General features: G+C 41.8%; 2 protein-coding genes across 5 annotated transcripts; both read left to right on the forward strand.

Annotated features, from left to right (window-relative positions):
• The first annotated feature begins 783 nt into the window (after positions 1-783).
• Positions 784-5,417, forward strand: dub (duboraya). 4 transcript variants are annotated; one of them, XM_086132013.1, is made up of 8 exons: positions 784-921; positions 2,276-2,371; positions 3,170-3,250; positions 3,798-3,920; positions 4,109-4,174; positions 4,244-4,480; positions 4,604-4,969; positions 5,043-5,417. In XM_086132013.1, exons 2-8 carry the CDS (start codon positions 2,342-2,344, stop codon positions 5,061-5,063), a joined length of 924 nt encoding a protein of 307 aa, XP_085988139.1. In that variant the 5' UTR covers positions 784-921; positions 2,276-2,341; the 3' UTR covers positions 5,064-5,417. The 4 variants fall into 4 exon arrangements, with proteins under 4 accessions (XP_085988139.1, XP_085988141.1, XP_085988138.1 ...); XM_086132012.1 differs by lacking the exon at positions 784-921 and having other exon boundaries at positions 2,119-2,371; XM_086132014.1 differs by lacking the exon at positions 784-921 and having other exon boundaries at positions 2,121-2,371; positions 3,852-3,920.
• A 668-nt stretch (positions 5,418-6,085) lies between these two features.
• Positions 6,086-8,209, forward strand: guca1d (guanylate cyclase activator 1d). The gene is made up of 4 exons (XM_086131881.1): positions 6,086-6,645; positions 7,001-7,150; positions 7,861-7,948; positions 8,042-8,209. Exons 1-4 carry the CDS (start codon positions 6,448-6,450, stop codon positions 8,164-8,166), a joined length of 561 nt encoding a protein of 186 aa, XP_085988007.1. The 5' UTR covers positions 6,086-6,447; the 3' UTR covers positions 8,167-8,209.
• Positions 8,210-11,650: the final 3,441 nt, after the last annotated feature.

An 11,650-nucleotide genomic window follows, 5' to 3' on the forward strand; every position in this document is an offset into this window, starting at 1 on the left:
GTGCTGAACTGGATTAAGAACAAACCCCCTGCGACATTGCGCACAGTTTGAGCAATTAATTTCATGATTCTTTCATGTCCCACTATGGGGGCCGCGTGGCACATTTTGAGAATCGTTGTGTTACATGATGCAAGTACGTTGATGGGTGGAAGTGAAGGAACGCAAAAGGAGAACTGAAACAAGACGTTTGCTAGGCTGTTGTGACTCAATTTCCTTTCAAGGTGGAGACATCTTTCAGAGCTGCGACGTTTCCGCTTTAAAAACTGTTCCCATCCTGAGAAGCGCATCGCAAATCATTCTCTTGTTTTCCTGTCTCTTGAATCAATCACGCGGGCTAGCAACGTACAACGCGTGCAGTTATAACGAGCTAACTCACTGTATGAACGTTTGAGCTCGAGGCACCGAATTACTTCAATCTACAAAGTAGCTCAAGCAATGTACCTAAAGCAATTCAGATTGATTACCGATACAAAATAGACGATAAATACGGTAAAGTGGCGGCTTGTAAATAAAGTGAGTTTAAACTTTTTCAAAGCAGCTACTGGTAGTTAAACTCACCAAAATGGCTCACTTAAAGTGAGCCAAAGTATTTCCAAGTGGTTCAAAATACTTTGGGTCTACAGAATAATGTAACATACAAATTTTATACATAGTTACGTCCATATTTACTTTCTGCAATAGGACATAATCAAAGTACTGTACTGTACCTCAATAGGGCAAAGATATTCATAGGATTCAAGTTAGTGATTTTTGATGAATGAATGCAGAAGGAGCTCGGTCCGCATCCGAGAAATGATAAACATGTGACTGAACATGAGCTGCTGTGTATCTGTAGTGTTCTATATTTAACCCGCCGGCCTGCTCAGTCTCTCTCACACATACTCGACTTAAAGCAGCCGACGAGCCGCCAGCGGAATGGAGGTAAAACTCTTCTAATGTTACATCTGTCTGCTTTCGGGGCTTTTGTTGAGGCAAAGTTTGGGATTCGAGCGGTCAGAGTGACATGCACAGATGAACTGCTGCAACTGATTTCATTTGGATGCCCGTTTGTCACCGACTTATTTTGGATTTGATATGCGAAAAGGCTGACATAGCTCCTATTTGATTTTTTTTTGGGATCATTTTGAGCAGGTTTTTTTTTAAAGTCAAAATGACACAGTTGTTTGGAAGAGTCATATGCTTCCACATTTCAAACATTTTTAAGGCATGCACCATACATGTTAACATGAACATCAGACTACAACTGTTGATAAATAAATTTGACTTTTGATGCTTTATTTGATGGCTTGTCCTTCCCAAACAATCAAGAAAATCGCAAAGCGCTTTAATGTGGACTCTTTCAATTTCATTGATGGGAACGGGACTGCCCAGCACGGTGAAGGGCTTCAATAGACTCATTTAATCGCAGCGATCGGGCAGAGACCATCCAGCGTCGTTCCATGCTTTAATGCGGACTACTTCGATTTCGCTGATTGAGAAGAAACGGTCTTTCCATTGTGAAGAACTTTAATTTGGGCTCTGCGTTTGAGCGATCCAGATCAGACCATCCACTGTAGCGGAGTGCTTTAATGTGAACTCTTTCAATCCCTGTCATCTGGAAGAGATCTTCCAGCGACGACTCTTTCCATCCCAATCATAGAGAGGACAGCATCCAGTGTCCTGAAGTACTTTAATGCGGGCTCTTTCCCTTCTAAGCATAAAAATGGACTATTTCAATTTTAGTGATTAGGAAGAGACCATTTGGTATTTTGAAGTGGTTAAATCAAGGATTCTTTCCAATTGCAGTGATCAAAAAGAGACCACGCAGCATCGTGAAGCGCTTTAATACAGACCCTTTGAATTCCGTGGATGTTAAAACTGGACGGTGGTCTACTGAAATTCGAAAGCACTTTGTTTTCCAATCCTCTCAGAAATAGGATGATTAGTTCTCAGTTGTAATCAACAGCTTCCGTTGCAGTCGCAGACTTTTAATTCTTATGTTGATTGGTAGCACAGGAGAGAAGCAAAAGTGAACTGAATGAATCAACCAGAGCAACAGAAGATTTCTGCTAAGCTCGTCAGTAATTTGTGTATTGAACTGATGTTACGGTGAGTCGTTCTGCGCCGCGATGTGATGAAATAGCGAGCTGCGGAGCTGACTGACTTCCTGCGAGCGCTACGTGGGACACACACCTCGTGTTGGCCACAGCGATAGAAAAAGATATGCTTTTAAAGTAGTTGCTCAAATAGTGCCGGTTTTCTCCAACTTATTTTTTTTCTTTCCTTCCCCAAACAGACCACACGACGCCAAACGATTCAGTGATTGGGTGAAGTGGCTGCTGAAGTTGCAGCTTTTGCCAAAATGCAGGAAGGACATGGACGAGAAAATGAGGTAAAGATTTTGACTGCTTTCTTCAAAATCTGTTTCTTCATGGCCTATTGTCAGAGTGAAAGGACAAAGCTATTCAACTATCGTATGCAATTGCCTTTAGCGATGATCATTTTGATATTGGGACCACCTGATTGTTTACATCGAAAAAGTTGTGTCTTGAAAAAAGTGCCGTTTTTAGTTGTCACACTAACCTCTAACCTCCTCTGGCTTTCTTGCTGTAATATCGCTGTCAGCCACTACAGGGCGCTAGTAAGGCTAAAGTCGCTGACTGAGCACTTTGGACTCCAACACTGTGTGAAATAATGAGAATTGATTGAAATGGGACCCAGGGCAGCATCAAAACATGGGAAACAAATATTTACAGTTTACCTTTTTATCTAAAAATAATTTGGGAACTATATGGCAGGAATCACTCCGAGTCGCTCAAACATGCACTACACACAGAAAAAGGAAGTGGTTTAACGGTTGAGGGTTTTTTTTTTTCCGTTTTTTAAATTTATTTATTTATTTTTGCGATCAGATTACAAATTGACTCCATGCCAAGTAGTTATTTGGTCAATGTGACCTCACAAAAATAGAGAACGTGTATCTGCGCATGTATTTCCAGGCTGTGTGATGATTTCATTATCCGTTGAATGTGAGCAATGCGAGACCTTCGCCTGGGATCAACCGCACGTTAACAGCTGTGCGCGCGTGGGTGTGTGTGTTTGTCTGTGTGTGTGTGTACACACGTTTCCAAAATGTTGCGAAAAAGAGCCATCTCATAACTTGCCTCCCTACGTTCACGCCCCCCTTCAGGAGCAGACGACGTCGCGGCCCTCTGTGGCTGAACTTGCCGGAAGGTTCAAAGGTTCCTCTCCTCCCCCTGCCTGCGAGACGGTGAGTTTGAGAAACATCCGTCGTAGCATCACAGTGCCTCTAAATACCACTCTCATTAAATACAGCAGTCGATGGGTTGACGCAGGGTACACACATGCCGACAATCGGGCCACATTTGAGCATTTCCACCGAGCAACGTCGACAATTGTCACTTTGTAATTATTCGCTGAAATCAGAATTCAGTTCGTTGCTATGCATACAGCCTTTTTACCCTTTTTAAAAATCCATTCCGGTATTTATTTATTTTTTTAAAGAGCAGTTCAGTTGTATTTAACTTTTAAGTACGGTACAATACAATTGTATTTGCGCTCAAATATTTCAAATATTTAATTCCAATTTTCATTTAACTGTAATATGCAATGTATTTTAATGGAAGTACCGTTTTTTTCCTTTTCCTATATTTAAGCACTTTTCCAATAATAACATTTTAAATGATCCAAAAAAAAAATTTTTTTTTTTTTTTTTTTTAAATCAACACTTGGGCCCAGTCGCTACTCTATATTACTCTTGGTCATTATGGTGGTGCTTGGGGCGCTCTGTATTTTAGCAACTTGGTGTGAAAGGTTTGAGAAGCGCCCGTCACACTGGAAACATCTTTCAGGAAAAGCCGGTCAGACGCCGACCTCCTCGCTCGTTACAACTGCCCAAATCTCACGGAGACGAGCATGAGGTGAGAAGAGCGTTCATACATCGGAATTCTTGCAGTTGAAATTCATGTTATGCTGTATTGTGGAAGTGTGTGACCAAAAAAAAAAACATAATCGATTTTTGCCTATTTTCAGGCAGTTAAATCGGCCAGTTTATCGATTGGTATATTTTATACATTTGAATAATAAAATGAACGTTTATGTTTGTCAGAGGCCTTCAGGTGTGACTTCTCCAGTCAAAGCCAAGAGGAACTCCGCCCTGATTGAGAAGCTTCAGGTGGGTGCACGCTGCTCATCCTGCATTCCCATCATGACGGCGATGACATCATCGCACTTCCTCTCCCAGGCCAACCTGGCTCTGTCCCCCGCCAATCTGCTGCCCTCGCCCAAAAGCCCCGGCTTCAGGCTGCTACCGCCCTTCAGTCCGCCGTCTTCGCCCAGCCCCGCTGCGGGGACCCCCTCGCCCACGCTGACGTCTCCAAGCTCCATTTCTACATCTTTGGTGACCGAGGAGGAGGGGCCGGTGTCATTCGAAGCCCCTCCCACAGCGGCGGAGGGATCCCTCTTGATGAACGTGAACAAGGTCGGCCAGATAGTCGCTGGTTTTTCTCCGTTAGTTGATCAGTAAGAATTCTGCTGATTGCAATAATTCACCCGTTGTTAATGATCGAGGTTATTGAAGAGGTTCTGATGGGTTGTCCTCCAGAGCCGAGCTCGCCACTCTCTCAGGCGACGCCCTCCGTCCCGCCGCCACAGGAAGTCCAGCAACGGAGAGGAAGTGGACACGGCCGGTGAGGAGACGGACACACCCGCGAGCCAACCGGATCAGAAAACAACACAAGGAGCAGGCGGGGATGAGAATAGAAATCATTTGAAGGAGGACAAATCGGAAGAAACCCCGAAAGAAGGCCAGATCAATCGTGACATTCATCTCAGGGAAGAAGAAGAAAATAAGAAGCAGGATGATGGTGAGGAGAAGGACACTCAAGATGGAGTCAGGGTGGAGGGAGAGAACCAAGAGACAACCTCAGGAGAGTCTCCAAACAACAAAGAAGAAGACGACAAAAGTCACGTGAGTTGCATGAAAGCTTTTTGGGATATTTTCCATTCTTTTGCTCATGAAGGAAATGTTGTTCGTCCTACAGGGTTCCACGTGGCAGAGTTGATGAGAAGTTGAACAAGGTTCCGGTTTCTGAGCAACTCCAAGAGGTCTTGGTTTGGAAGCGTTGTGGGAGCAGAGACCTCCAAAAGAGAGCGGACAAAACACTTTGCCATCGAGAACCGGAAACGTTGCCGCATTTTCACTGGAACAGAAGAGCTGGCATTGAGCCGCCTTTATTTTTAAAGACGGGCATTGAGACAATGAGATAGAGACTCTTACTTTCAGTTTAGAAAAAAAAAATCGCACGGAATTGAACCCCTTTTCCATTTTTAACAATCAATCCCACTTTCCCCCGTTCTGATCCTTGTCCCTGCTTCTGTCAGAGTTGTTATCGTATAAAACTACACATTTGACAACATACGGACTCGGCTCACTGTCTTCCTGAAACACAGATATCAGACAGCATTAGTTGCGCCGGTTTTCGCACTCGGGGACTCAAAAATCCAGAGTCTGAAACGCCCCCCCCCCCCATCCCATTTAAGTCATCATCATTCAGCAGTTCTGATGGCCTTGAACATCTTTCGGTCACAAGAGGATTTCCCCAAAGTTGGCACCCATCAGCCACCCTTAATCCTCATGAAAGTTAATTTAAGGAAAGGGCCAGAAGGGAAACCTTGTCCTTTCAACCGTGGGTTTAATCTCATTTTGATGAGCGCTCTGATCAGTCACAAATAAACTCACCGGTGTCTTACCGCATCGATTATTCAAACAATAATTCAAGCCTCCCGCTCAGTTTCACATTTGCGTTTTGCTGGCGACGACAACGTTTAGACTTGTTTGGAGAGCTGTTGAGCGGTGCAAAGCAAAAGTAATTGGCAAGGTGAAAAGAGTTACCTAGATTTCTGGTTGGGGGGGAGTCTACAATATGTCTTCTGTGTCATCACCTCTTGGAAAAAGGTGCTGACACCAAGCTCTAGTTACCTTGTATCAACTTTGATATACTGCCGACTCACTAGGGCATCCAGTGGGGGCAGCCCAGTGGCGGGTGGGGCGGGGGGGGGGGGGGGCCTCTCCATCTGACCCACGTGAGAATGTTATATAACCAGGACTGGAACAGGGGAAAAGATCAGGAGACCGTAGCATGGCGGCCTGATCCCATTAGAGGTTTTATTTCATGAGCTTTCTTTAGTCTCGCTCCAAGACCTAAGAGGGTTACAGCGTCCTAAAGTTTGCTCTCTGCATGCACCGTCACTCATGTGGGGCCATTCGTGCATCTTGGATCTTCCTGGCCCCACCGCCATGGAGTTCTTTAGGATTTTCCCCTAAAAAAAATATCGAACCCCAGCAGCTAGATTTGGAGCTAGACTGTTTGGAGCCGGCTAAAATCTTCAATCTTGATCGCCACAAGGCAAAAGACACCTTCGGACACTCTTCTCCTTTTGGGTTGGATGATGGGCAATCACGGCTCCAACCTGGATGACATCCTCGCCGAGGACATGCACCACTGGTACAACAAGTTCATGCGAGATTCGCCGTCGGGTCTCATCACATTGTTCGAACTGAAGACCATCCTGGGACTGAAGGGTATGACCGAGAACGCCAACAGCTACGTGGACCAGGTTTTCTTCACCTTCGACATGGATGGGGTGAGCCAATCCTATTTTAACTTTGACAGATCCCGTTTAGCCGCACGAAATCGGGAAGGCTGATATCGTGGGCAGTGTACCGTCTTCATTTGCAGTAATACCAAATACTTTTGCCATCCCAAATCACAAAGTGTTTCAAACAGAATTTTTTTTGTCAGCTCGCTGGCTAATTGGCTTAAAAAGTGATAGCGTGCACAGCCATTAGCCTGGCAATGAGCCGATTGGATTCAGGGTCAAATGAGGGTGATTAAGGGCCTTCCGGGTTCAGTGAGCACAAAGAAGGACGACCAGTTCTTGGTCAGATGATGTCTTTTTTTGGTGGGATACCAGGAAATCACACTTTCTCACCATACAGGATGGTTATATCGACTTTGTGGAATACATCGCTGCCATCAGTTTGATGCTGAAGGGGGAAATCAACCAGAAGCTGAAGTGGTACTTCAAACTCTTTGACCAGGATGGAAACGGAAAAATTGACAAGGAAGAGTTGGAGACTATCTTCTCGGTAATTAAGGTGCACAATACCATGCAGAAACTTTACCCTTGATGTGGAAACAAAGGTTTTATTATGTATTTTAGAAAATTACTCCAAATTTAGAAATACATGCTTTTTGTTGAACACACTGCACCGATGCAGATTTGATGTTCAGTCATAAAAATGTCAATATTGTGGTTCTTTTCTTTTTTTCCTCATAAAAAAACAAAAAAACAAAAACCATACTTCACCGCCACTTTCCGATAACTAGAAATGTCTCAAAGCACACGGTTTTGGCTAGACAAAGACTAACACTGTCAAAAGAACTAAATTCCAATTTATTTTGTAAGTGTGAGTAAGGCTCGTGCTAATCTGCTGAATCAGATCAATGCATCAGGAAGTGGCGTGAACTGGGTCCACTGACCCTGCCTGACCTAGTTTTAACAGTCAGGCTTAAACTCCCCCAACCCTCCGATGAGGATTCTAGCCGGCTGTGGAACATTTAAGCACTTAATTATAAATCTGGACAGTAACCTGGAAGATTATTTTTGATGATAAATTGGAAAACGTTTAGCGTTAGCGAGAGCATTTAGACTGACAAAGAAACATTTATTAGGAAACGTGGGAATAATCATAATAATTATCATCATCATGATCATCGTTGTCAGTATTATTATTATTATTATTAAATAATCTGTGATGGCGAGCGTTAGCTACTGTGTCTTTGTCTCCTCCTACAGGCCATCCAGGATATCACACGAAACAGAGACATTGACCCCGAAGAGATCGTCACACTCATATTCGAGAGAATCGACGTGAAGGGGGAAGGTAAAGCACGCAAAAAAAAAAATTAAAAAAAAGAGAGATTGATCCTTTTCCTGCTACTATGCTAAACTACACCTACCGAACACATTCGTGCAGGTGAGTTGACCTTGGAGGAGTTCATCGAGGGTGCCAAAGACCACCAAGACATCATGGACATGCTGAAGAACTTGATGGACTTGACGCCAGTGTTGCTCATCATTGTGCAGGGTATCAGGTCGTGAACCGGCAAGGCTGCCCGAAAAGCAAAACAAAAACTGTGGGGGGGGGGGGGGGGGGGGGGAAGCGGTCAACACCCCGAAGGCTTGTCTGTGATGGAACTTTGTCTCAGGCAAGCAGGTGGACAGAAAACTTCACTCCTGACATCTCATTTTGACAAATATACAATTGCGAATTCCCCAAAAATATCTGAGAGTTATGGTAGTAGTAGTAGTAGATTTTATTTATAAGCGCCTTTCAAGACACCCAAGGACACTTTACAATAACAAAAAACACAAAACAATACGGGTTGAGCAGCGGCAGCCAAAACGCGCCAGCGTTCACTCAACCCGAAAGTCAGAAAGCGATTTTCTAAGAAATGAAAGTTCTCATTTAAAAAAGACTTCATGCATAACTTAGCCTTTGATGCTTTTTTTTTCACTCACTATTGTGAATTCTCTCATTCCCATTTTAAAGTTTATAGTAAAATTAACCTTTGAATCGACTTTACAGAGTCACGTCAGTGATTTAGTGCCTCTATAGTGACTGAAATTCAGAAAAAAAATCTAAACGAGCATTTTAATTTCTTAATGGCTTTAGTTCTTCAGAGCCCCAATCAAAGCATCTTTGAAAAGAATCAACACTGTAAAAAAAAAAAATTGATGACGATGTACAGTATATTACTTTGTTTTATATAGTGTTAAAAATTGTGCCTAACACCATAAACTGTTGATTGTCTATACATACTTTGGATCAACAACAATCTTGAAAAGGATAATTCACCTGCAGATTTAAGCTGACGTTTTTATCTCAATCTCTAAATATCCGGTGGCACTATTCTGCAGTGCATGCTGGGATTCTCCTCTGGCTGGTCTCGTTTGCTCTGATCCTCTTAAAAAGCATCATCCATTTGATTTGTAACAGTGATCATTCAGGTTTCCTTCCAACAAGTAGTCCTATCGATTTAGATTCATTTTTCAGGAACAAAAACACAAAAAGATGTCTACGACATTTAATGTGAATAAACAGCTGAACTGAGTATCATCAACGTTAACCGACTATGTAATTGGGATTATATTACTGGGCAAATGGAGAAATAGATAGCCCACCTTGTTAACACTAGCTAACAAGTTACTAATTCATTGCTTAAAGTGGGTAGAAATGACTTAGTTGAAGAATAGTTGAACTGGTTAAAATAACTGCAAACTGCAAATCCATCTGGGTGACGCAAACATGAAATTAGTTAGGATCCATGCCATTGCTCAACTCACTGCTAACTGACAAACTGAACTGGTTGTAAAAAAAAAAAAAAGTACACCTAATATCGAAGAGGGAAAAATCTGTGCTGTCCTTTGAGCATCAGTGCTAAGTTGTTAAACAATCATAAGAATAAGAAATATCAGTGCTAACGGAGTAGAAATGGTTGAAATAAGTACTAACCTGCGAACTAATCTCTGAACTGGTTGAGTTTAGTGGAAACTGGCACACTCATAGTGGAAATAGTTTAAAATGAGAACAGACCGTGCTACGCTGCTAGCCTGCTTAGTTACTGATGGTCAAACAGGCTAGCGCCTGTACGAATGTTCATTTGTGCAATTGATTGCTTACAGTGAAAGTCCTGATAATAAGGTCATTGTAACTAATTAAATGTTGTGTTGCCTTAACAAAAAAAAAAAAACCCAAAAACTTTTCAGTGTTTCTGTTGTTGTATTTAGTCTCTTAATTACTGAAAGTTGCTTCATTATCTAGCTCTGTCCTTAAAACTGCATGAAGCTGAAGTTGCCGCCACAGTCTCATTCCACTCTATAGAATCATTTAGCTTTGTGTCCCATTGCCAGAAAAACAAAATGGTGTTGAGGTTCTCATGTGTTTCACACTCTACAATTTGCCAGCTCTCAAATGAGACCCAGGTTTGACACCCAACCCGAACAAATTTCATGAATCTGCATTACTGGAAAAAAAACAGACCCCGATTGTACTGTCAGTTGTTCATTTTAAATACTTGGTAGGACTCCGGTACATTTTTGAGTTAAATACACTGATGAGACGTTTTTGCCTAAAAAAAAAAAACAACTATGTATAATAAGGCGTTTTTCATCGAAAAAAACGACCATGTATAGGAAGGTGTTTTTGGCTGAAAAAACGACAATGTACAATAAGGCGTTTCTAGCCCCAACAAACGACCATGTATAGTAGGCATTTTTGGCCGAACATAACAACCATGTATAGTAAGGCGTTTTTAGCCGAAAAAAAAACGACAATGTATAGTAAGATGTTTTTGGCCAAAAAAAAACGACCATGTATAGTAAGGTGTTTTTAGCCGAAAAAATCAACCATGTATAGTAAGGCGTTTTTAGCCGAAAAAAAACGATCATGTATAGTAAGGTGTTTTTAGCCGAAAAAAAACGATCATAAATAGTAAGGTGTTTTTGGCCGAAAAAATCAACCATGTATAGTAAGGCGTTTTTAGCCGAAAAAACCCCCGATCATGTATAGTAACGCGTTTTTAGCCGAAAAAAAACGATCATGTATAGTAAGGTGTTTTTGGCCGAAAAAAAGATCATGTTTAAAAAGGTGTTTTTAGCCCAAAAAACAACCATGTATAGTAAGCCGTTTTTGGCCGAAAAAAACGACCATGTACTGTATAGTAAGGCGTTTTTAGCCGAAAAAAAACGATCATGTATAGTAAGGTGTTTTTGGCCGAAAAAAAGATCATGTACAGAAAGGCGTTTTTTGCCGAAAAAACCCCACCATGTATAGTAAGGCATTTTTGGCCGAAAAAAACGACCATGTATAGTAAGGCGTTTTTAGCCGAAAAAAACAACCATGTATAGTAAGGTGTTTTTTGCCGAAAAAAAAACGACCATGTAGAGAAAGGCGTTTTTGGCCGAAAAAAACGACCATGTATAGTAAGGCGTTTTTAGCCGAAAAAAACGACCATGTATAGTAAGGCGTTTGTAACCCAAAAGAACGACCATGTAGAGAAAGGCGTTTTTGGACAAAAAAAAACAACCATGAATAGTAAGGCGTTTTTAGCCGAAAAAAACGACCATGTATAGTGAGGCGTTTTTGGACAAAAAAAACGACCATGTATAGTAAGGCGTTTTTAGCTGGAAAAAAACAACCAACTATAGTAAGGCGTTTTTAGCTGAAAAAAAACCCGATCATGTATAATAAGGTGTTTTTGGCCGAAAAAAAGATCATGTACAGAAAGGCGTTTTTTGCCAAAAAAAACCCACCATGTATAGTAAGGTGTTTTTGGCCGAAAAAAACGACCATGTATAGTAAGGCATTTTTAGCCGAAAAAAACAACCATGTATAGTAAGGTGTTTTTTGCCGAAAAAAGACGACCATGTAGAGGAAGGCGTTTTTGGCCGAAAAAAACACCATGTATAGTAAGGCGTTTTTAGCCGAAAAAAAACACCATGTATATAGTAAGGCGTTTTAAGCCGAAAAAAACGACCAATTTTTGGCCGAAAAAAACGACCATGTATAGTAAGGTGTTTTTAG

Source organism: Hippocampus guttulatus, chromosome 15 (genome assembly GCF_054856545.1).
Source record: "Hippocampus guttulatus isolate MCC_2025c chromosome 15, RoL_Hgut_1.0, whole genome shotgun sequence".
In the NCBI taxonomy this organism is placed as follows: Eukaryota; Metazoa; Chordata; class Actinopteri; order Syngnathiformes; family Syngnathidae; genus Hippocampus; species Hippocampus guttulatus.

Excerpts from the sequence above, each read along its gene's own strand:
- guca1d (XM_086131881.1), top strand. The coding sequence starts at position 6,448 with ATGATGGGCAATCACGGCTCCAACCTGGATGACATCCTCGCCGAGGAC. Across the intron at positions 6,646-7,000 it reads TCACCTTCGACATGGATGGG|GATGGTTATATCGACTTTGT; the intron begins GTGAGCCAATCC and ends CTCACCATACAG. Across the intron at positions 7,151-7,860 it reads AGTTGGAGACTATCTTCTCG|GCCATCCAGGATATCACACG; the intron begins GTAATTAAGGTG and ends CTCCTCCTACAG.
- dub (XM_086132013.1), top strand. The coding sequence starts at position 2,342 with ATGCAGGAAGGACATGGACGAGAAAATGAG. Across the intron at positions 3,921-4,108 it reads CTCACGGAGACGAGCATGAG|AGGCCTTCAGGTGTGACTTC; the intron begins GTGAGAAGAGCG and ends TATGTTTGTCAG. Across the intron at positions 4,175-4,243 it reads CCCTGATTGAGAAGCTTCAG|GCCAACCTGGCTCTGTCCCC; the intron begins GTGGGTGCACGC and ends TTCCTCTCCCAG.